General features: G+C 40.1%; 1 protein-coding gene across 2 annotated transcripts in view; it reads left to right on the top strand.

Moving 5' to 3' along the window:
• Positions 1–18606, top strand: part of Awh (LIM/homeobox protein arrowhead) — a 118264-nt gene extending 99658 nt beyond the window's left edge. Inside the window, exons 3-6 of one of the 2 annotated variants that reach the window (XM_019046648.2) lie at positions 1622–1836; positions 10897–11142; positions 12731–12841; positions 13892–18606. In XM_019046648.2, the coding sequence (XP_018902193.1) occupies positions 1622–1836; positions 10897–11142; positions 12731–12841; positions 13892–13968 (649 nt within the window). In that variant the 3' untranslated portion in view covers positions 13969–18606. Of the gene's footprint in view, positions 1–1618; positions 1837–10896; positions 11143–12730; positions 12842–13891 lie in introns of both variants that reach the window. The other variant, XM_019046647.2, reaches the window with a different exon arrangement.
• Positions 18607–24006: the final 5400 nt, after the last annotated feature.

Raw genomic sequence — 24006 nt, 5'->3', positions numbered from 1 at the left:
TAGAAGCCTCGGAGAATATTCAGCGTTTGAAGTCGGATTTTTTTTTATTCACCCTCTTCTCCCCCTCGTAACGCTCCCATAACATAGCAGCCTGATTTTTGAAATTTTGTGTTTGTCGGGTAGACATAGATGACATAGGTTAAAAGGTGGAGCGTGATTGGTCGGCTATGTCTAATCGCTGTTTTGTCGCACCTACGTCGGGTGGAACTCACGACAAGCTAAAGGCACCTCTTATGTTTCCGCTAGTATGTCGTCCATTCAACTTCACAAAGGCACGATAAAGCAGCGATTAGACTTAGCCGACAAATCACGCTTCGCCATTTAATCTATGTCATCTATATGTCTACCGGACAAACACAAAATTTCAACAATTAGGCTGCCGGTCTGCATTCCTCAAAAATATTATGTGACGCTTTGATAGACTAACCCCTATTCCTCGCAGCGGTTTGAGATTCATTTTGGACAAAATATATTACCACCTAACGCCAAACTTTCATCTTAGATTTTCGAGAACTCGGCGCCGGCAATGCTAACGCGCCCCACTCATGGGAGCGATGGGAGCAACTTGATCGGGTCCAAGACGATGGGATCAGATGGACGCGAAAATTCGCTTAAGTCTATGATTTGTCTGCCTCAAATGTTCGGTATCTATAATTCCAGTGGTTACATGATAACGGCTGGGATCAGGTCGCCACTCGATTTTTATTTATTTTTTTGTGTTTTTAGCAGCTAAAAATGAGCTGGTAACAGCTCGAAACGTCCTGCTTTTCGGAGTTTTTAATGTTTTAGCCTTGTTTACCCATGTTTTAACTCCATTCTTATTTATTAATCTATGATTTGGACGGCATTTTGCAATTTGGAGCTATAAATTCTGGCTCCTCTGGAAAAACACTTATGTGCATAGGGAAACTAATGGCACGTACGTTGTTTTTAAACCGGGCTAGAATTGGACGTATTTCTGTTAAACGGAACTAAGCGCCATAGGGTGAGGAAGGTAGAGGAGGGCTGGGATTGGCGGCGGAACCGGGCGCTAGGCTCATTCCGTCCTATACTCGGAATGCTTTTCCATGGCGCTTATTGTTAGTTCCGTTTGATAGAACGCGCTATCCGGCATTCTAAATTCCTCGGAAGGAACTCAAATGGGCGCTTAGTTCCGTTTGACAGAAATACGTCCAATTTATAGTTGCAAATGGACGTATTTATGCTAAAAGGAGATATGTGCAAGTGGAAAGATGGGGTGTGCTCGTCAGTTGGGTCATGAGAAATAATGTAAAAGTGGATATAGCTCCTTTTGAGAAAATTGACAAGCGGGATTTGACATTAAATCAAAAGGAGCTAAGCGCCAAAATATGCTAACTCATGAGCCGCGGGCATGGCAAGAGAGCGTTGTGGACAGGGCTCATGAGTTAAAGACGCCGGACGGCGATCCCGATCCCGAAACCGTCACCGCTGACGTCACTGGCGCTTTATATTCCCCATTCATTCTTATGGCCCGACCACTAACGAGCACACCCCATCCATCCACTTCCACATATCTCCTTTTCGCATAAATACGTCCATGGGAAAACTTTGTGGATTTGTTTGAATGGGTTTTAAGGGTTTTGTGTGTTTGTTCCAGAAGTTTTGGCGCCAAGTGCAGGAAGTGCGGCCGGGGGATCAGCGCCTCGGATTGGGTGCGGAAGGCGCGGGAGCACGTGTACCACTTGGCCTGCTTCGCGTGCGACGCCTGCAAGCGGCAGCTGAGCACCGGCGAGGAGTTCGCCCTCCACGAGGACCGCGTCCTCTGCAAGACCCACTACCTCGAGATCGTCGACGGACCCGCCTCCAGCTCCGATGGTCAGTACCCACAACTCCCTAGCTACCCCCAACTGTCTAGGGCCGCGTCACCACGGGACGTTTTCATGGGATTCGTCCCAACTTCAAATCCCAGGAATGAAACGATTATGTAGCATCGCATCCATGAACCATGATATTGGACTCCATGCTCACCCTTGATATACTTGCCTGCTCATCTCGTCCAAGATCTTGGACTCCATGCTCATTATTGCTCATCGCCAAACTTTTCACTTCTTTGCTTGAGCATGGAGTCCAATAGCAAGTAGACCGTTCTTAGTTTTAAAGTTCATCATGATCAGTGGCGTGGCGTGCTTTGCGATATATCGATTATTATGCCATTTGAACCTATGGAATTGGATCGATAAACAGGGCGTTCGCAGCGAACACCTTAATAATCGATTATTTACCACAGGTTTAAATGGCAGAACAATCGATACATGGCAATTCACGCCACTCTACTGATCATGATAGAAAATCGTATACTTTTTTTGTATCTAATCTAACTGAGCCTAACCTAACCTAACCTAACTCAACCTAAACAATGCCCAATTTTTTACGAAAACACTTTTTTACGTCTTTATTTCACAAAAATTGTCTTTATAAATGTTTGGACCATATGCTCGTATATTGTCAGAGAATACCTGCATACCACAATTTTGGACGTTATGCTCACTTCGATTTTACTAAAAAATTATCCCTCATTAAAGTGATCATGGAGTCCAAGATCTTGGACGTGATGAGCAACCAAACATTTTATAGGTGACCATGGAGTCCAATATCATGGACACGATGCTACATTACCAATGAAACTTCTGGGATTTTTCCCAGTTACCGTCTCCACGGGACGGGGCTCATACAGTCCTGCGACTAGTTTGCGCGGGAAGATAAAGTAGTTAAAGTCGAGTATTTAACCGGGATTATAATAATAAATGCACTCATTTGACAATTAGACACATTATTTTAATTAAACAAACATTAACAATGTAGTAATGAATAAAATATCGCACAGTTCGTTTTCACTTCTTCTTCTTCTCTCAGTAGGTCCTAGGGGTACAAGTACAACTTCGTAATTGGGATTTTTCCCTCGGACAAATCTCGTGAAACGGCTCGTGGAGACAAGGCCTAACTCTCACAGACTCATCCCCATAAAATCCAACTTTTGTATGCAGGCTACAATCCATCGTAACAGAAAAACGTCAACCCATCGACACCGATTCGATTTACAAATTATTTTTTCAAAAAAGGCAGTGTCGATTCGATCGAAAAATAAAAACGTGGTGAACCCATCGACGTGAGTCGATCGGCATACCCGTGAATCGATTTTGTCGAATTATGTCGATCGAATCGACGCGGGTTTCTCAAAAAATTGTGTGATAATGACTCAGGGATTCCATCGATCGACAAATCCGTGAGTCGGGCTTCCTTCCCCCGATTTCCGTTTTTTCCGTTTTATGTTTTACTTTTTGAATAAAAAATATATATCTTATCTTATCTTATCTTATCTTATCTTATCGATCGACAAAATCCGGGAGTCGATGGACAAACCCGTGAATCGATCGAATCACGTCGATCTGTTCGCGTTTTATTTAATCGATCGAATCGACGCGGATTTTTTAATCATTTTTCGATCAAAGCGGTGTCGATAGGTTCATGTCGATGGAGCATATTTTCCGGTCGATTTAAATCGATCGAATCCATACCCTCCTCATCTAGTTGAGTCGGGAAAAGAGCTACTCTTTTATGCGTCACACTAGAAAAAATTCAGGGGTGATACCGCAGTCTACATGGCGATTTATCGATTGATCGGCCGTTTAAATCTATGGAAAAGTATCGATAAACAGGGTGTTCGCAGCGAACGCCTTAATAATCGATTATTTACCATAATTTCATATGGGCAAATATCGATAATCGATCATTCATGCCTCGCCACTGCCAAAGAGGCCTGAGACACATAATTTTACGTATAAATACTCGGAAATTCTTAAGAAATCTACTAAGGCCCATGCAGAAATTATCAGTCGATGGATCAACTAGTTCGCATACATCTCAATTAGCCAAATTGTATCTTGGTATCACTGAATCATGTAGCCATACAAATGCTTTTACTCACTTTGTTACATAGGTCCGTTCTGCAAAAAGTAATTCTCACCTATTTACCTTTTAGCGGAACGGACTTTTCCACTTTCAGCGCACTTTTCCGGAACTCACAATCAGACTCGTTCATCGCACGAGCGCGACGTGGATTTTAAACGTTCGGTGAGGCCAACCGCATTTAACTGTTCACCATCACGCGATCCGGACGATCAACGCCAAAAACAGCGCATTTAGACGTCCTCAACGCCGATTATGCGATCAATTGCAAATATATATCATATGACTTTAAATGGAAAAAGTACTGATTTTTCATCACGATTTGGTAACAATGACGAAGTTGCTAGGCCATATGATAAAATGGATTGCATTTTGCAAAAAGAAACCAAAAGCACTCCAGTGTCGCTAAGATTGTGCAACTTTCTTCACCCTCCAAATGTAAACCGATTAGGTATCGATAAAAGTTATATCTTTTCTCTCAATGAAATATGAATGCAACACAAAAAACACCTTTGTAAATCTGATTTGTTTCATCGTTTTAGTAATTTTATTGCAAAGCGTGTATGTTGCACAATTCCAGCAACATTGGAATGCTCTTGGTTTCTTTTTGCGAAATGCAATCCATATGATAAAATGTGGATATTTTATGAAGGTTTACTTGGAGGAAAGTGCTGATTTTTAGCAGTATTTGGCGATACGAGGTTGCCTGGTCAAAAAATAAAATGTGGATATTTTACATGGGTTTAAATAAAGAAATTATTTGTCTTTTTCGCAATACCTGCAATAATGCACGTACTCAAGTAGATTCGTCACGAAGGCCTGGAAATCTTCGGATTCCATGTCGATCTCGAAAAAAAATCACTGTATCGATCGATAAAAAAAATATTTCACTTCACTCGAGCTTGACTGAGTTCATAATGTTAAAACAAGTGTATAACTACAACAATAGAAATTGCGACAATAATAGAACCGAAGCTAATAAAAACCGGCACTCACCACCTTCCACATTTATGGAATGTTCATTATCCGAAAACAACATAAAAATAAAAAAGAAAACTTCAGTCGGGACTGTGTTGTGACGCTGAACTGGGATTTTTTTCACTTAATAATGTTTATTACGCGGAAAAATGTATGCTTTTTTGCGATTTAGACAAAAGCTCATCGTAAGTGCGTCATCAGGCTAGTTAAAGTTCTGCAATTTAATGAGGTCGGTAAAAGCTAACGACCGACCGTACTAGTGTTTGATCCAATGGCCTTACCTTTGCGTGCTGCACTTGTTCATTTCTAACTTTAGACATAGGTACTCACGGATCCATAGAAATGTAGAAAGGAATTTATTGTAACATAAAGAAAAAAAAGTTTTAAAGAACGAAAAATAATCCATTGTGTCAACATATTATGATGGAAGGTTTATTCTTGTAGTGTTCCTAGGACAGGAAAAACGGAGCAGCAGCTCAAATTTTAGAAAGACAACGTTATGTAATACATTTAAACAATTGAGAATTTGCAGGTGTCTGGAATTTGATGAATTTCGTGTTTAATGGAAACTACTGAGTGAACTGAAGACGAGGCTACCCACTACCCTTGGTTCATAAATTGAACAATCGTCCTAGGAGATATGACAAAATGATCTGATTTGCTGAGATACATGTGTTTAAAGGGGAAATGCCGCCAAATGACGTCACTGGGCGGTACATTTTCTTATCTTCAAATCTCTTTTTATGCACTTTTTCCCGTATCAAAACAAAGTATAAAAAATACTTCAAAATCAGCTATGGATCAATCAAAAATTTGCGTGCAAATTCTCCATCGAAGCATTTTTCGGAAAATTGATATTACAAATGTCGCGATAAAAATCAGTAATAATTGACTCCATCGGATCGATGGACGACGCTAGGATTGTGTTGAGCTGAAATCAAACGAGCAAAGCAACGAACACCGCGAGCAAATTTCATAACAACGCCTGGATGCAACTATTCGAGCTCCTGCGATGTCCGTGTTGCATACGCGCGAAAGTGAAAGCGCTTTGACTCTCCAGGCACTCACCACTTGACTCGCTACGCAGTGCGGCAGCAGGCTCTACGGCGAGAATCCAAAATGACAGAGCGCATTCGAATTCTTCGTTTATAATACAAAACATCCACTACGCACGGATAGTGCGCACATGTTTACAGGATGTGAGTGTCTTTTGGGTTTCAGTTTTGATATAGCGATGTGCTGAGAATGATTTATAGAAAAATTACTCGTGCCTCAAAGATATCCTCGTAATATAAACGAGGAACTGAAGGCGCTCTGTCATTTTGGATCCTCGCAGTTCAACTCGCCGTCGCGGGTGAAGTGGTGAGTGTCGGAAGAGTGAAAACGCCTTCAATTTCGTGCGTAAGCAACACGAACATCCGTGGAGCCTGAATAATTGTATCCAATCGTTTTAGCGAAATTCGTTTAGAGAAACTAACTATAGAGTGCTAAGCTTGTCTCACCTCAACTTAATTTCAGCGTCGCATATTGTGCCGATCAAGTGACCTCTTGCTAATTTTTATTGCAGCATTGTCAATTTTCCTAAAAATGCATTGATTTTTTAAATTTATAACAACGTTGCCGATCCTCGAAATAACAGAACATTTAGGCATCAGAGCAAGATTTGTGACAGTCCTTTCCTTGCTTACACGAACGCCTCGCCTCCGGGTTTTCCTTGTCAAGTTGTTCTTCAACCATCATTAGAACGTATTTCTGTCAAAGGGAACTATGTGCATTAAGACATGAACCCTGAGACCCATAAGAATATATGCATAACAGGGCTCACATCATAATGCACATAGTTCCGTTTGACAGAAATACGTCCAAAAAATTAGGATTGACCCCTAGCTTTGACTTTCGCTAGAGCCGGATCCAGGAATTTGGCAACACCGGATTCCCTCGCCATTTAAACTTATATCGATTTTTGTCAAAGCACCGAGCCCCTCCATAAATCGATACATTTCCATAGGTTTAAATGGAGAAAAACAATGTTGCCAATTTGCTGGATCCGCCAATGGCACTCGATGACATTCCTTAGATTGTTAGTCCGAAGTCTCCAGAGCATATATTGCCTCCACTGGTCCTCTACGAGCACCTATGATAGGAAACTGCGAGTGGGTGGTTGATGTAAGGGGAGGGGGGAGGGTCTGGAGCTCCGAGACTTTAATACAATTGCCGTCTGGCAAATTATGCATCCAGGGCGGAGGATGAATTTCAGGAAATGCGCAGCATTTGGAGATGAGGATCATTGGCAGAACTCAGGACGCCCATACACGGCTGTGTTGAGGTAAAACGCCGTATACAAATTCAATTATTGCCAAATTCCTCCCTGTAAAAGTCGTGTTTTTGAGAAAAGCTATGGATATTTTACCCTGAGACTCCCGAATACTTTCGATTAAAAAGCGAACTGAATTCTCTGAAAAATCGAAAGAAAAATACTCACGAGTTTCCCATAAAATTCGTATTCAATCGATGAAAATTTGGCAATAAACACAGGTCCATAGGCCGTTCTTCCTTGGCACTGCAGTTTATCGTGCTGCCACGATAAGTAAAACACCGTATGAGCCATCAAGCGTTGCCAAATTTCCTCTGACAAATCACAAAATTACAGGAAAATTTGTAAATACTTCTCATCTACTTTTCCACAAGATCCCGTTCGTAATTTGATCTAAAAAGTCTGGAAATTCCAAAGAAAAATATTCGTAACTTTCCTCAAAAACAAATTCTTTCGAAGAGGAAATTTGGCAACATCGGAATGCCTGTACGGGGTTTTTACTCAAGACGGGAGCGCACCCCCGAGTGTGCACTCTGCGGGCATAATGAGATTAGCGAGAACACGCAACACGCGCGCGAATACTCGCAAGCGGATTCCAAGTTCAGCGGAATCAAAAAGAACACCGTGGATTACAAAGTAATTACTCACTCGAGAACACAAGGGATTAGTTTTTTTATCGGAGGGGAGGAGGGTGAAGAGGGTGAGCGGCGGCAATCGAACATAGCTCCGACACTATTCTAATAGACAGTTACCAGATGCGATCTGCCAAAGTTCCCGCTGGGGTGGGTTCCCCCCAACCACCCCGAACAGCCCCGAACCACTCCTGCCACGCAAGAGAGACGGCTCGGCCCGCACTCTGCGCTCTTTCTCGTTGCCAAATTCACAATCAGGGAACCACTGGCCAAGATTACAATGAGCCACTTGATAACGAGTGTTTCATGCATGTTAAGGTGATGTTGTCACGGTTTCCGGCGTGCGATACATCGCATGCCAGCGTATCGCTCAAGTCAAAAAAAGCATACATACCAATACCACTGTATGTATCGTAATAAAGTTGTATAACGACGGTGAAAGTCGGCAATCACATAACTCGTTTGCGGTGTCTGAAAATCTCCGCCTCTACGTCATTTTTTTAAAGGAGAACAAATTGATATTATTTCTTGAAGTTTTTGCAGAATTTTCTTCGCATTGAGAAGAAAAATCATGACAGTTTTAAAGAATTGCCGTTGAGTAGTTTTCCATTTAAAAAATAAAGTATGACAGGAAGTCTGCGACGTCGCAGACCGAGTTATGTGATTGCCGACTTTCACCGTCGATAAGTTCTCCCAAATAAAATATTGAAAATGTTCATTTTCAGTCACAGTGCGTTCTAAATATCAAACGGGCCGATTTTTATGATTTTTGCAGATTTCGATCAGAGATGGATCGCGTCTTGCAAAAAGGAACTATGAGCATTCCAATGTCGCTAAGATTGTGCAACTTTTTTCACCTTGCAAATATAAACTAATCGCCTAAACAAGTTTTATACTTACTCCCAATAAAATTCAATCCAAAAATACCTTTGAAAATGTAATTTTTGCGTGAGTTCAGTGATTTTTTAGGAAAGAATGTAAGTTGCAAAATCCTAGCAACATTGGAATGCTATTGGTTTCTTTTAGCAATGTGCAATCCGGATAGTCCTCAGATGAGCCCGCTCTATTTGGCATTATTTGGATTGCATTTTGCAACAAAGAACCATGAGCATTCCAATGTTGCTAGGATTGTGCAACTTACATTCTTTGCAACACAGTTACTGAAATCCTGCAAAAAATTGAATGTGCAAAGATAATTTTCGTCATGAATTTATAGTTTATTGAGAGTAAAGATGAATCCTCTTTAGATGATCAGTTTATATTTGCGCAAGGTTGACAAAGTTGCACAATCTTAGCGACATTGGAATGCTCTTGGTTCATTGTTGCAAAATGCGACCCATTTCATGGGAGCTCGCGAAACGAGCTCTCGCACCCTTGAGGGTTGGGCCGCGTAGCGGCCAGGGGGGCACTCCCTACAAATAAATGACGTGTAATTTCTCCGGAGTGGAAGTGGTGAAACTTTACCACGGCGCTTGGTCCTGTCTAATTATCCATAAACTGGGAATCTGGCAAAGGCCAGGGCTTTGGAAGGGCGATTTGATAAGCGGATGCAACTGCGCGTCGGGATGCCCCCCTGACACCCGCATCTCAATTGCAAATCGCCGATGTTGAGGTATGGCGCCCCCTCCCCCTCCCCCTCCTCACCCCCGGCCCACGCCACCCCCTCGCGATCGGGGCGCCAAGGCCGGATACCCGCCGGGGAGTCTTGTAATCACTTCCGATAATTTTCCCGTTAAAATTGCTCCTTTTGTGTTTCCCGCTCCCAGCTCGCTGTTCGCGTCTGAATCCCGGCTTCATTTTTTTCTCCGCGTCCCTCCCGCTCTCCCCATCCCTGCTGTCCCTTTTCCCGAGCCAGTTTCAATGGCATCGCGCTCTGTTATCATCCTCTGCTTCCATGCAGGACGGAGAAATCAAAACTTTCGCTTGCTTTACTGCCGTGCTAAGGAAAAACGCCGTCTGAACCTTCAGGCGTTGCCAAGTTTCCTGCGATAAAAATCGAATTTACCGGGCAAATTGCGAATATTATTTTCCAAAATTTTCAGACAATTTTTTACCCGCGATTTAATCTAAGTTATCTGAAAATGTCAAGGAAAAATAAGCATGAATGTTTTCGAAAATACATATTTCATCAAGGGAAATTTGGCAACTCTCGAATGTTCATACGGTGTTTTTCCTTATCACGGCAGTTTAGGTAAAGCCGAGAAGACTCGTATGATCTTGTCCGCAACGCACAGCGCAGTAGCGAGGCGTAAATGATCGATTATCGCTATTTCCCCATTTGAAGCTATGATTAAGAATCGACTATCGAGGTGTTCGTTGCGAACCCGTCTATCGATTCTTTTCATAGGTTTGAATGGCAGGTCAATCGATATATCGTAGAGCTACGCCGTTAACGCAGTGACGCACAGTAGAACGAGCTGATAGAGGAGATTAGACATAAAATTTTTGGCTAAAATTTCAAATTTTCATGTTCATCCTGTCACAAATTCAATCTCAAGGGGTGTTTCTGACATAGGAAATTTCACGAAAAAACCTATGCAACCACTTTTAAACTTGTTTGTTTTATATTTCTAAAAATATAAGCTTTCCTATGGACCCGATCCACTCAGCAACGTCTTCAAGTCCTCGTTTCTGCTTTTTTCCTTCAAGAAATAACTTTCTATGCGACGGAAAAAAGAATTGAAATGGATAAATAGGCTTTTGGCTGATAATTAGTAGGATTTTTTTTCTGTGAATTGCCTAGTTGGACACACTTCTATCTAACGGAACTAAGCGTCATAGAGGGAGGAATGGGGAGAGGGGGGAGGCTTGGACTGGCGGGTGTTGCGGTACGCGATGCTCGTTCTGTCCTATACTCGCAATGCTTTCCATGGCGCTTAGTTCCGTTTGACAGAACGCGATATCCGGGATTCTAAAATCCTCAGAAGGAACTAAATTTGGCACTTAGTTCCGTTCAACAGATATACGTCCATTATATGCTGTTAAATGTTTGATAAATAGATGGGATCTGATGAACGTTGAGGATGGTTTTTTTTTCGGTTTCAGAGGGCGGTGACTGCGAGAGCTACGGCGGGAAAAACAAAGCGAAGCGGGTGCGGACGACGTTCACGGAGGAGCAGTTGCAGGTGCTGCAGGCGAATTTCCAGTTGGACTCGAACCCGGACGGACAGGACCTCGAGCGGATAGCCCAGATCACCGGTCTCTCCAAGAGGGTCACCCAGGTCTGGTTCCAGAACTCCAGGGCCAGGCAGAAGAAACACCTCCACACCGGCAAAATCAAAACTCAGCACCGTGAGTTCCTCCCCATTTCAAAGTAGAGTACCTATGTAGCGAGAGTATAGACCGATGTGAAACTCCGAAAATCCATCAGGCCTTCACCGATGCCTCCGCGAACAAAGTTCGGTTGGAGGCAATTTCCCTGGATAAAACATGTATTTTTGAGGAAAATTATTCATGTTTTCCCTTGAAATTTTCAGGAATTTGAGATCGAATAGCGAACGAAATTGTCTGAAAATTTTGAGGAAAAAGATCCATAATTTTCTCAGTTGCTTCGGTTTTCATCGAAGGAAATTCGGCAACGTCTACAGGCTCATGAGGCGTTTTTCCTAAGCACGGCAATATACAAATATATCGAGACACGCGCGCGTAGCTTAGGAAAAAGATCAAAGCGCCTTCAAATTTTCGCTTATGCAACAAGGATATCGTTTGGGCGCGAATAAAACCTTTTCTCTAATAAGTCTATTTGACTTTAAATGTTAGCCAATAAGTTGTTCGCATAAAATCCCTAATGCATGTGTCAATTTTATACTACCTATTGATGAGGCATTTCGGAAGATTTGCCTTGCATTTTTAAATATATTTTTGAAATGTAAATTTCCCGGACTTCTTCCGCGAGACAAACTCAACTGATTTATAGATAATACCTTCTATTCTTCCAATAGTATCCTAATCCTGATAAATAAAAATGAATCACACTCAAAACCAAGGAAATTTCTAAGACTAAAGGTCACTTTTTTTCTTTCTTTTTTGTTAAGTCGCGTTTTGTTGCCCTTGAAAAGGAAAGAACTTTAATAATTTATCATGCAGTTGGAATAGGTCGTCTTATTTGTCATCGTTGTGATGAAATGCAGTTTGATTTCTCTTTTTTAGCTGCCCATAATGTATCGAAAATAAAGTTTAAAAAAAGAAATAGAAATAAAGAGAACATTATCAATGGAATCATGATCAGAGCAAGAATGAAAGGTCGTTACCATTATAAAAAGATTTTTTTTTTTTTTTTCATGAAATACTCATTTAAACAAAGCTGTCATTTTTTTTTTTTTTTTTTTTTTTTTTTTTTTTTTTTTTTTTTTGTACAGGGAGGCGCTTACATTTTATAAAAACATGAATAAAATTCCACAGAGATGTTCATGCCATAAAAAACTTTGATTTACTCTTATCAGTGCTATCGTTGGCACCCCCATGGCAGTAATTCCTTGAAATTTCACTCAAAAAAAAAAAATTACAATCAAATAAAAACTTAAAAAGTTTAGACGAGGAAACTTTTGAAAACTCGTGCAGCTTTTCTGAGAATGGAGACACTTTTCCTGCTATTTTTTACGGATACGAGTGTAAAATGTTTTTTTCAAAATCTTTTTGCTAATTTTTTTTTAAAGGAATAAGTACTTTAAACAAATGTCTCATTTAGTTCAATGCCTTTCTTGAAGGTTTCCCAGAATTGATTTTCACTACGTTATGGAAAAATTGCTGAACCTAGGTAACTACATAGCTGATGAACAACATTTTTAAGCAATTTTTTCCGTGTATGTGAACGCTGTTGATTATATATGCAATTGGTGACCTAAACGATTGACCGTTTTCTTTTGCTTTTATATTTCAGTTCACCAGACAGGCGAGACAGGAAATTTCGGCCGGCATATTAATTTGCATTTAACTTACTCCTTCCAACAACAACAGCAACATAAATCATCTTACGTGCCACACCATTCTGGTAAGTTTTGTTTTCGTGTCATTTCCTCGCACTGCGTGTATTTGTTACAGTGCACATTTTGTTAAAAATCTGATAGATGACTAACAGACTAACAATTCGAATTGCTCTGGAAACTTTGGACAGCACATGGTCACGAATAATTGAAAAATCAAATGAGGGGCTTGGAGGACAAGACGCGTGCGTGCAGTTTTTACTGTTTCAAGGAATACGTGTAAATTGAAGTTTCGAAACAGCATGCATCCTCATGGCGGGAAGAAAGTTCAAACTGACTTTTTGATGCTTAAATATTGAAATTTGGGCGCGAGTTTTTCACAGAATAAACATGAAGACTAGTTTTACTTGAAATCATTAATATCTCAATTTTTTCAAAAACTGCACGTATGCGCCTTGTCCTCCAAGCCCCTCAAATATCTTGTAGGTGCAGAAGCTAGGAGGGGTACGACGCCCTACTTCTCCCCTCCCCCGCGGTTACGGCTAAAATTTCGGTTTTTTTACTTTCCGGCTCTGGTTGCCTAGGTAGCATGGGGTTCTATTTTCTATCCAGCACTAATTTAGAGATTGTCTATTTTCTAGACAGAAAAATAAAATAGGAAGAAATAATTGGAAAGAAAATAGATGTATCACATAGAAGTAAGAAAATCATTAAAAAACTTCTCTTTTCTGTCTATGTTCCGGACACTAAATACAAGGTAAACTGATAATTTTGTTGTCTACATTCTGCGTTTTTTCTATCTGTTTTCTGAATTTTAAATTTCTAAGTAATAGAGCAAGAAAATATCCAATTTTTCTCTATTTTCCATCAGGTTTTTGGATATTTTTTCTTGAAAAAATAGCCCTATCAATTTTCCAGGCGAAAAATAGATCCATTTTATAGACAGGAAATAGACCTAGTTTCTCTGGTAAATATTGACACTCACTTTAAATTTTCTGTCTACTTCCGTGATGCTAGCTACTTTTTCTTTATTTTCTAATTTTTTTTTTTTTTTCATATAATATTTTCATTTTGCTACTTGGTTGGTGACGTTAAGTAATTGAATTTTGCGTTCTCAGTTTCAGAATCCTCGTCGATGGATGAGCTATCGCTGGAGGATTCGATGATGTGCAGTATGAGAGGGGAAGGAGTATGAGATGAGGAGTGCGGCGGGGACGAACCGCCGCACTGAAACCCCACCATTTTTTCAACCCCACCATTTTTCAACCCCGTCATATTCGTCCTCGCCGCTGACGGCATCCTCACACCAACGGACCAACGCAACGGCCGCCGTTCCTGAAATCCTCGCTGAAATCCATGCAGCATGGACTTACACTACACATTGTATGTGCGGAGGATGTAAAGTGTGCACATTGCACGGAGGATGTGCACATTGTGCGAAGGAAGGATAACAGGAGCTCAAGATGGAACACACTAAGGCATAGGCGCCACGTGAGGGGAGGGAGGGGGGACTGGTACAAGCTCAGATTGAAAATCTCATAGGAAATAAGAATTTGAATTTTGCATTTCATTAAATTATCCGTGAAATATAATTTTTCGCGTTTAACATGAAAAAATTGAAATTTAAGTCTGGTTTTTCTTATGAAACTTCAAGAGCAGTCTCAAGGTGAAGAAGGAGGGCTAGAAGAACCCTCCTCGACCAAAACTTTCCTTCTCAAATCGTCATTTCTATTGATTTTCAGGTTTTTGTTTTTTTAACTATTGAGTCTCAGCTATAAAAAATGTTTGAATGACTGTGGCCCGATGTAAAATTTCTGACTATACGCTAAACTATACTACCGATGCCCGGCGTATACACATTGCTCCTCATGAATTGTACCAGGATCATGATTGTGATTGCACAAATATGCGTATGAATTCGTGCGAAGCGAGCATATTATTAAACCTCGCCCCCCCCCCCCCCCCCCCGTCAAAACTCCTATCCTTCTTCAATTTTCCAAAATGAAACCAAAAAACATTCCTGCATACGATTTTTGCAAAGTAGGTTTCTCGGAATAGGATGAAAGAATTTAATTATAACGTGGGAAAATAAAAAAAAATGTCGGCTTTCCGTAATAAAGTTATAATGGGACAAGAACCTCAGCAAGATGTTCGCAAGCTCTCAAAGCTAAAGTGTACATGCGTGTTTCCTCTATCCCTCTCCTCCCGGTGACGTCCTCTGCATATTCGCACATTGCAGAGACCAACTGCTTCCTCAAAAAAATTTGGCAACGATTCACTATTTTGCCATTGATTATTAATTTAGTAATAATCATATTATTACCTATCGATAATTGGACGTATTTCTGCCGAACGGAACTATGTGCATTAAAACATGAGCCCTGATACCCATAAGAGTATATGTGTCGCAGGCAATTGGCAATCGCCGGCAATTTACAAGCCAGTAGTAAATAAATGTAGAAAACCATTAAATTCAAAAATATAATAACACGATTAGAGTGCTGATTATGTTGCCTATAATGTGAATAGACACTTTTCCATCCTTAAAAACATGGCAGAAATGTGCACACTCAGAAGAGCGTGCAGTGGACTCCGTAACATTAGTTGGGTTGAGATCGGACAGGCAACTAAACTAACATCGTGACAAAGCGTAGAGTATCACACAAAATGAAGGCGCTTCCAGCCGAGCTCATACTCTTGACGACCATAACCCTTAGTAATTGCACTATGCCGATGCGCATTATTGCGATTTATTAAAAGAACGTGTGAACCGCCGACAAATTGCCGGCGATTGCTAATTGCCTACGACGTATGCATAACAGGCCTCACGTTATAATGCACATAGTTCCGTATGGCAGAAATACATCCAATTATAACCGCGCGAGTATCAGGTCTTGAAATAATTTCCAGTCGAGGTAAAATACAATTAACTGCAAAGTAAATTTTGTAGATCACAAGTCACGATACAAATTCTCGAATAGACGACTATTTGAAGGATGACTCCTGGCCTACCTAGAAAATTGAAGGCAAAATGATAGTGTGGCTCTACATTCCCTGTAGATCTGGACTGTAGTTTGCAATAAGGAACTACAATTTTTGGCTCATACGTAAAAACACCTATCTGCGTAGGAAAACTAACGACGTATATTATGTTGTTTCTAGAATGAGCCGCAAATTATGGTTGAAGTTCGTAATTATTGCAAAATGTAGTCCAATTCTGTTTCCTCTACATTTTCAGTCAGAAAACGCCACTGCTCTTCTCTTTTCACTCTTAAATATTTCGACATTTTTATATGTGATTAGGTTCTATATTATCACATTTAGTAGTGCATCGTTAGTCTGATAATGTTACGTGTAAACCGGCTGTATTTTACCAAATTCTCTAAACAAAGATAATACGGAGTATGTGCAATTTATGTTAAGAAGATTTGCTTGTCAGCTTTCAGTTTGGTTCAGTTTTCCATTTCTCTGTTGCCGATTTTTTTTATGAGTGACATAAGCCTTCAGCAGGCTGATTATTGGAATTGATAGACAGAGCGATAGACCGAGAAGATAAAAGGGAAATAAAGCGGCCTTGCGGGCCGATTATTGAAATTGATAGACAAAGCTATAGACAATGAAGACAAAAATTATATGGTGGGGTCCTATTGGTGGAAACAGGTGGTTGCAATGGACAAAGGAGGTAAGTAATAGACTAACTAACGTGAACCGACAAGAGACTCGACGTATAGTCCACCATTTTCCCCCTTAGTCTATAGGAACCACCCGTTTCAACCAATAGGATCGCTCCATATTCCTTATGTCTTCTTTGTCTATAGCTTTGTCCATAAATTTCAATAATCAGTCCGCTGTTGGTGAAAGCGCGTGGTTGCAATGTAAAAAGGAGGTAATAATAGACTAACTAACGGCAACCCATGGGATACCTTGTAGTTAGCCCATCATTTCCTCCTCAGTCTGTAACAACCATCCGTTTCAACCGATAGGATAGCTCAATGTTCCTTGTGTCTTCTATGTCTATCGATTTGTCTATCATTTTCGATAATCAGCCAGCAAGACTTTGTGTAAGAATGAGTAAGGACCCCTCACCCTCTGTTCCGCATTTAAAATGTATAACCAAGAGTCAAAATGTTCGAATTGACTACACGATTAAGGAATGCTTAGATCGGAGCCTTCAAAACGATGAAATTGGAAGAGTCAATACTGTGATTAAACTTTAGACTTGTAAGTCAAACATGTACCTAAAGTAGGACTTGTTTAATACCTACTTATTTGTGTATATCTTTTGTGTTACTTTACGGTAGCTTTTGTAAATATTTCGTCCAATTTTGTTTACTTAATGTCGAAGCGTTTGATCGCTGAAAGGGTGCCTCCAGCGGTTACTTTACTTCAAATTATTCACATGCCGCTGCAGTAAAGAAATTTAGGTTTCTTTGCAAGGGCTTTCTCAAACTGAAATTTTCTGTTTTCACTCTTGATTTTAAGATCTCAAACTGGAATACCTACCGGAAATATGTCATTTTTGCTTCACTCTTCATGGATTTTACAAATTTGATGGTGCTTATACTCTAAGTAAAGAAGATAGGTTGAATAGAATGTTCCACTTTTGTTTGCAGCTTTTTCAGGTTTCTAAAAATTGTCTGAAAAAAATAATTCTTTCACCAGTTTATTCCCTTTGAACCTTTTCGTTATATGCTTGTCACACGATTGAACTTTTTTTTGGAGAGGGGGGATTAGAAATATAAAATGAGAAATTAAACTGAATGGAAAATGGTTTCGATAGCTTATAAATTCACAAGGCGCGTTAAGAAATCAATTCAGTGACCAAGAGTGATACTGTATACCATCCTCTCAATTTTTGGAAGATCGAGTCACTAGTATCTAAAAGTTCTTCAATAAGAGCTTTATTTTTTTCTTTTCAAAAAATTGTCTGTAAAAAAATAGTAGCCCAACTTGGTTTTATTTCAAAAATCATGATTCACGTTTGAATCATTCGAATCAAATTGTGGTTTTTCCGGTAACAACTCAAAATCGTTAAAATGAAAGTTCACCTAGCCTTAGTGATCACAATGTCTCGAAGTTTCTGCTTCATTTTATTTTTGTACATCCGACTTTACTGCTCGAAACCTTCTGAGAAATACAAGGTAGGAAAATCAGCGAGTGAAAACAGAATAAATACAATTTCTACAACCTCGCAATATTTTGTTAATATTTTTAGGCGCAAACGAAGCGCCAAGTATGGGGAAAAGGAGTAATTACAGTTGCATTTTTTTATTTACAATTAATATAGGCGGAGATACCGCCGAAAGAATATAAATGTAAAATAATACATAAAACGAGACTCAATACTTATAGAAGTCACAATCCCTCTGTGGCCAGCAAAAAACGCCTTCAAAATGTGGAGTATGTAATAACCCATTCACAAGGCAACGGCTTTCCAAATCCGGCGGCCGATAGAAAAAAATATCTTTTCTCCAGTTCGTGTAGATTTTGATGCTCGATATTGAAGAGTATTTATTCATATTTGAATCTGATTTTGAGCACTATCCTTCAGAGAGAACTTAAAGAACCAAATGAAATCATTTGTACGCGATTTACGATATGAAGGAAACATTTTTGTGGGAAAAACGTTCAAACACACCTCTCCCCACAGTACTCGATGAGAGTTTAAGTACATAAGAAAAATGTAAAAATACAATGTATGTAGAATGTAAATATGTATTGTGAATAAAAGTAAAAATGGCTGTTATTAAATTGTATTTAAAGTTGAATAATATTATTTAGTGATTTTTTCATTTCATAGAAATATTCCTTCATAAACTTTCGTTCGTTACATGCTCTATACGACTTTAAATTTTGAACCAAATCTTCTGCTATCGAATACGAAAAATCATGGAGAATTTAAGTATTATGTTGACCAGCTTCTCGAAAAAATAATATAATTTCTACGGAAGTCTGCAACGTCGCAAATGGAGAAACGCCGTCTCTCATTTTGCCCAAAAATATGTATGTATAAGAGTGAAGGCATTATGACTTGCCTCTCTCAACTTATATTCGTCTATAATGATAAACAATGGGACGCGTTCGCCACGGCGCCTTGATACAACTATACAACCTCGACGGATGTCCGTATTGCGTTCAAAAAATTGAAGGCGTTTTGACTCCCTGCTCATACTACCTGCAGTTGATTCGATCGACAGACGCGTTGGTCGGCGGTGACGGGGACTTGATGCAACTATTTAAACTTGATGGATGTCCGTATCGCACCGACTGAAGTGCGAAACCACGTATCTCCATTGCGATGTTTCAAAATTTCCCTTCTTAATTCATCTCTTCCATGAGAAACAATCCAAATTTACGCCTTTAAATTTTGAACCAAATCTTCTGCTATCGAATACGAAAAATCATGGAGAATTTAAGTTTTATGTTGACCAGCTTCTCGAAAGAAAAATAAAATTTCTAGAGAAGTCTGCAACGTCGCAAATGGAGGAACGTCGTCTCTCATTTTGCCCAAAAGAATATGTATGAATAAAATTGAAGGCATTATGACTGGCCTCTCTCAACTTATATTCGTCTGCAACGATAAACAATGGGACGCGTTTGCTACGGCGCCCTGATACAAGACGAAATTACACGATGTGGCCACTGTGAAGGGGAAAACGGGGCATTTTAAAAGTAGCGGGGTAAATTTTGTTATTATTTTCGTAAAATACTCTAAACAGTGTTTTACTTTGAAAAATTTCAAATTCGTAGAAACATTTCAAAGGGAGGAAAGAAATTCGCGAAATGACGAAAAAACGCGTCTTCGCACGCCACGCTCGGAGCTTTAGGCTCTTTGAGGCGCGTTTTAAAATATGTTTTTCTCAATTTTTATTTCATCCCCGTTTTTCTCTCATCAAATGAAACCATTTGCAGGGTTCCGCACTTTAACCCCCGGATAGTCAAAAATTAAGGCCACCCTGCGCGAGTATCCTCTGTTCTGAAATAGCAATATCGACCATTTTCGCGCCAAAAACCGGTACTTTACGTGGGGCACAAGGACTTAATCGACTTGAAACCTTTTTTGACGATACTAGGGCATGATTTTTGAAACATTGAAACCAAAAATTATTGATTTTAGTGTTACTATCTTGATAGCGTGCGAGTACACCATTGCCAAAATAGCCATTTTGACCGTTTTGGCGCCAAATAAACCATTTTTTCGGTGGGAGCCACCATGCGTGAAGGCTTGAATTTTTTTTTGTAATAACTGGGTATATTACGTACATACTAAGGCAAAAACAAAAAATGTATGTGTCCTCATTTTTTTTAAAACCGCTAAAATCTGTAAAAATTTGGAAATTGACGATTTTTACGAATTTATTTAGGGGTCAAAATATGGTAAGATAAATTTTATTTTTGTACCCAAGAATCTAATTGGTCTGATATGTAATTGGTGAAATTTTGGTGCATTTTTATCGAAAAATGCGATAGATATGAAATAAAACGTGACAATACCCCAAAATTCCCCGACAAATGGGTTTTTTGGGGCTGGAGGGGGGATGGTTGGGGTCAAGAGGTGAAAATTGCCCAAAACCATGTTTTTAGGACCTCCTAAAAGGCTTTAGACCATTAAATTCAAAATCCGTGAGGAGGGGCATTTTGGTGCCCTTACCCATAGGGATAGGTACCCTTTTGCAGAATAATTAAAAATTAAGAAACAGGAATAATTTAACTAAATAATAAAAGGAACTTAAATCGACAAAATAATGCAATCAAATTTGTAAAATCTCGTCATGTAAATACAGAAGATTCGAAAACGCCTTTAATTGAAGCGTGATACCTCACGCGTTCCGGAGAGTTCAAATAGTTGTATCCCTGCGCCTTAGCAAGGCGATGGAAGTTGAATATTGAAGTAGCGTCCCCGCGTTGTTTTTCGGTTTTCCTGTACCGCTACTGCAGTTTCGACCGGTAAGGCCGGAGTTTAAGGGCGCTAAAGCCGGGATTGTACTTCGCAGAAAGATATTTTTTGCAGAATACTTAAGAATTTAGAAGCAGGAATAATTTAACTAGATAATAAAAGGAACTCAAATCGACAATATAATGCAATCAAATTTGGAAAATCTCGTCATGTAAATACAGAAGATTCGAAAACGCCTTTAATTGAAGCGTGATACCTCACGCGTTCCGGAGAGTTCAAATAGTTGTATCCCTGCGCCTTAGCAAGGCGATGGAAGTTGAATATTGAAATAGCGTCCCCGCGTTGTTTTTCGGTTTTCCTGTACCGCTACTGCAGTTTCGACCGGTAAGGCCGGAGTTTAAGGGCGCTAAAGCCGGGATTGTACTTCGCAGAAAGATATTTTTTGCAGAATACTTAAGAATTTAGAAGCAGGAATAATTTAACTAGATAATAAAAGGAACTCAAATCGACAATATAATGCAATCAAATTTGGAAAATCTCGTCATGTAAATACAGAAGATTCGAAAACGCCTTTAATTGAAGCGTGATACCTCACGCGTTCCGGAGAGTTCAAATAGTTGTATCCCTGCGCCTTAGCAAGGCGATGGAAGTTGAATATTGAAGTAGCGTCCCCGCGTTGTTTTTCGGTTTTCCTGTACCGCTACTGCAGTTTCGACCGGTAAGGCCGGAGTTTAAGGGCGCTAAAGCCGGGATTGTACTTCGCAGAAAGATATTTTTTGCAGAATACTTAAGAATTTAGAAGCAGGAATAATTTAACTAAATAATAAAAGGAACTCAAATCGACAATATAATGCAATCAAATTTGGAAAATCTCGTCATGTAAATACAGAAGATTCGAAAACGCCTTTAATTGAAGCGTGATACCTCACGCGTTCCGGAGAGTTCAAATAGTTGTATCCCTGCACCTTAGCAAGGCGATGGAAGTTGAATATTGAAGTAGCGTCCCCGCGTTGTTTTTCGGTTTTCCTGTACCGCTACTGCAGTTTCGACCGGTAAGGCCGGAGTTTAAGGGCGCTAAAGCCGGGATTGTACTTCGCAGAAAGATATTTTTTGCAGAATACTTAAGAATTTAGAAGCAGGAATAATTTAACTAGATAATAAAAGGAACTCAAATCGACAATATAATGCAATCAAATTTGGAAAATCTCGTCATGTAAATACAGAAGATTCGAAAACGCCTTTAATTGAAGCGTGATACCTCACGCGTTCCGGAGAGTTCAAATAGTTGTATCCCTGCACCTTAGCAAGGCGATGGAAGTTGAATATTGAAGTAGCGTCCCCGCGTTGTTTTTCGGTTTTCCTGTACCGCTACTGCAGTTTCGACCGGTAAGGCCGGAGTTTAAGGGCGCTAAAGCCGGGATTGTACTTCGCAGAAAGATATTTTTTGCAGAATACTTAAGAATTTAGAAGCAGGAATAATTTAACTAGATAATAAAAGGAACTCAAATCGACAATATAATGCAATCAAATTTGGAAAATCTCGTCATGTAAATACAGAAGATTCGAAAACGCCTTTAATTGAAGCGTGATACCTCACGCGTTCCGGAGAGTTCAAATAGTTGTATCCCTGCACCTTAGCAAGGCGATGGAAGTTGAATATTGAAGTAGCGTCCCCGCGTTGTTTTTCGGTTTTCCTGTACCGCTACTGCAGTTTCGACCGGTAAGGCCGGAGTTTAAGGGCGCTAAAGCCGGGATTGTACTTCGCAGAAAGATATTTTTTGCAGAATACTTAAGAATTTAGAAGCAGGAATAATTTAACTAAATAATAAAAGGAACTCAAATCGACAATATAATGCAATCAAATTTGGAAAATCTCGTCATGTAAATACAGAAGATTCGAAAACGCCTTTAATTGAAGCGTGGTACCTCACGCGTTCCGGAGAGTTCAAATAGTTGTATCCCTGCACCTTAGCAAGGCGTTGGAAGTTTAATATTGAAGTAGCGTCCCCGCTTGGTTTTCGACTTTCCTGTGCTGCCAGGGGCAGACTGGCCATGGGGGCGGGGAGGCGATCGCCCCCTGACAATTTGCCGCGGAGGTCCCGAAGGGGCCCCCGCGGCGAATTTTTTTTGAGTCATCGTTTTTTCCCGTAATGTTGGAATTTTCTTATCCTTTTCAATCACTAAAAGGCCCCGAATTCCTTAAAAATTTGTCCCTAAGAGACATGGAAGGTCGCCAGAAGCATTTGTGATGAAGGGACCCCCGATGAATCCTGAGAATCGATTATTTTGAAGTTCAAGTACCGTAGAATCCAACACTAATAATGCGTACGTGTTTAAAAAGTGTGAAATTTTCAAAATTTACCGGGGGAGGGCCCCTGGACCTTCTTAGAGGGGCCCTTACATTTAGGTTCCCTCCTAACTTTTCGACTACCAGTCCGCCCTTGCCAGTGGCAACCAGAATTTTGAGTGAAGCCAAGGTTTTCAAAAGGAGATATTTTTGGAAACACCCAGATGCAACATGGACATACATCAAGCATGAATAGTTGTACCTCTGTGCTGTCATGTTCGAGAGAAGTGAAGGTTAAGATATCTCAAAATATGCCAGAGTAAGTCTGTAGCAATATCAATTTTGGAAAAAAAGAATTAAAAAAAGTAAATAAAATTTAATAAAAAAAAGTTTAAAGGTATCTCAATGACCCTAAAGTGCGCACGTCTAAAACTTGGTTTTTGGGCGAGAGTTGTGTCGATTCAGAAAAATTAGTTTTGATAACTACCCCTGAAAATACCGACCGGACTATACTTCTTCTGAGGCGGTTACATATGGCGGATGAGGATGGGAAGGGGAGGGGAGGTGAAAAAACGCTAATATGTTGCCAAAAACAGAGTTTTTCCGACAATTGTTGCTACCAGCAACAGATAAGTCTGTGTATCACACCTAGAATACGTTTAAGAGTATCAGACAACCATAGGTGCAGGCATAGGCGTAGCTAGGTCATTTTGCTTTTGCTTGGGGCCTGGCCCCTCAAATTTTTAAAATTTTAACTCAATTTGAGCGCATCTCGAGAAACTTGTGGCGCTAATCTTCCTTCAATTTCTGCCTAAAAATCACCCAGTTTTATGCATTTTAAGGTTAAAATACTTTGAAATTGTAGCATTCAACAGGTTATTCTATTTATAGGCATCCTCTCACAGGCCACGGCTATAGAGACTTACCATTGAAGAAGGTGTTTTTGCATCATCCAGAATTTCTGGGGGGGGGGGGGGCAGATGATACTATTTCCAATTCTGGGGGGGTCCAGGCCCCTCTTCCTATGCCTCTAGGTGCAGGATTATTCA

Source organism: Bemisia tabaci, chromosome 6 (genome assembly GCF_918797505.1).
Source record: "Bemisia tabaci chromosome 6, PGI_BMITA_v3".
NCBI classification, from domain to species: domain Eukaryota; kingdom Metazoa; phylum Arthropoda; class Insecta; order Hemiptera; family Aleyrodidae; genus Bemisia; species Bemisia tabaci.
The sequence above is the reverse complement of the archived record's forward strand: the minus strand, read 5'-3'. Positions and strand labels throughout refer to the sequence as shown.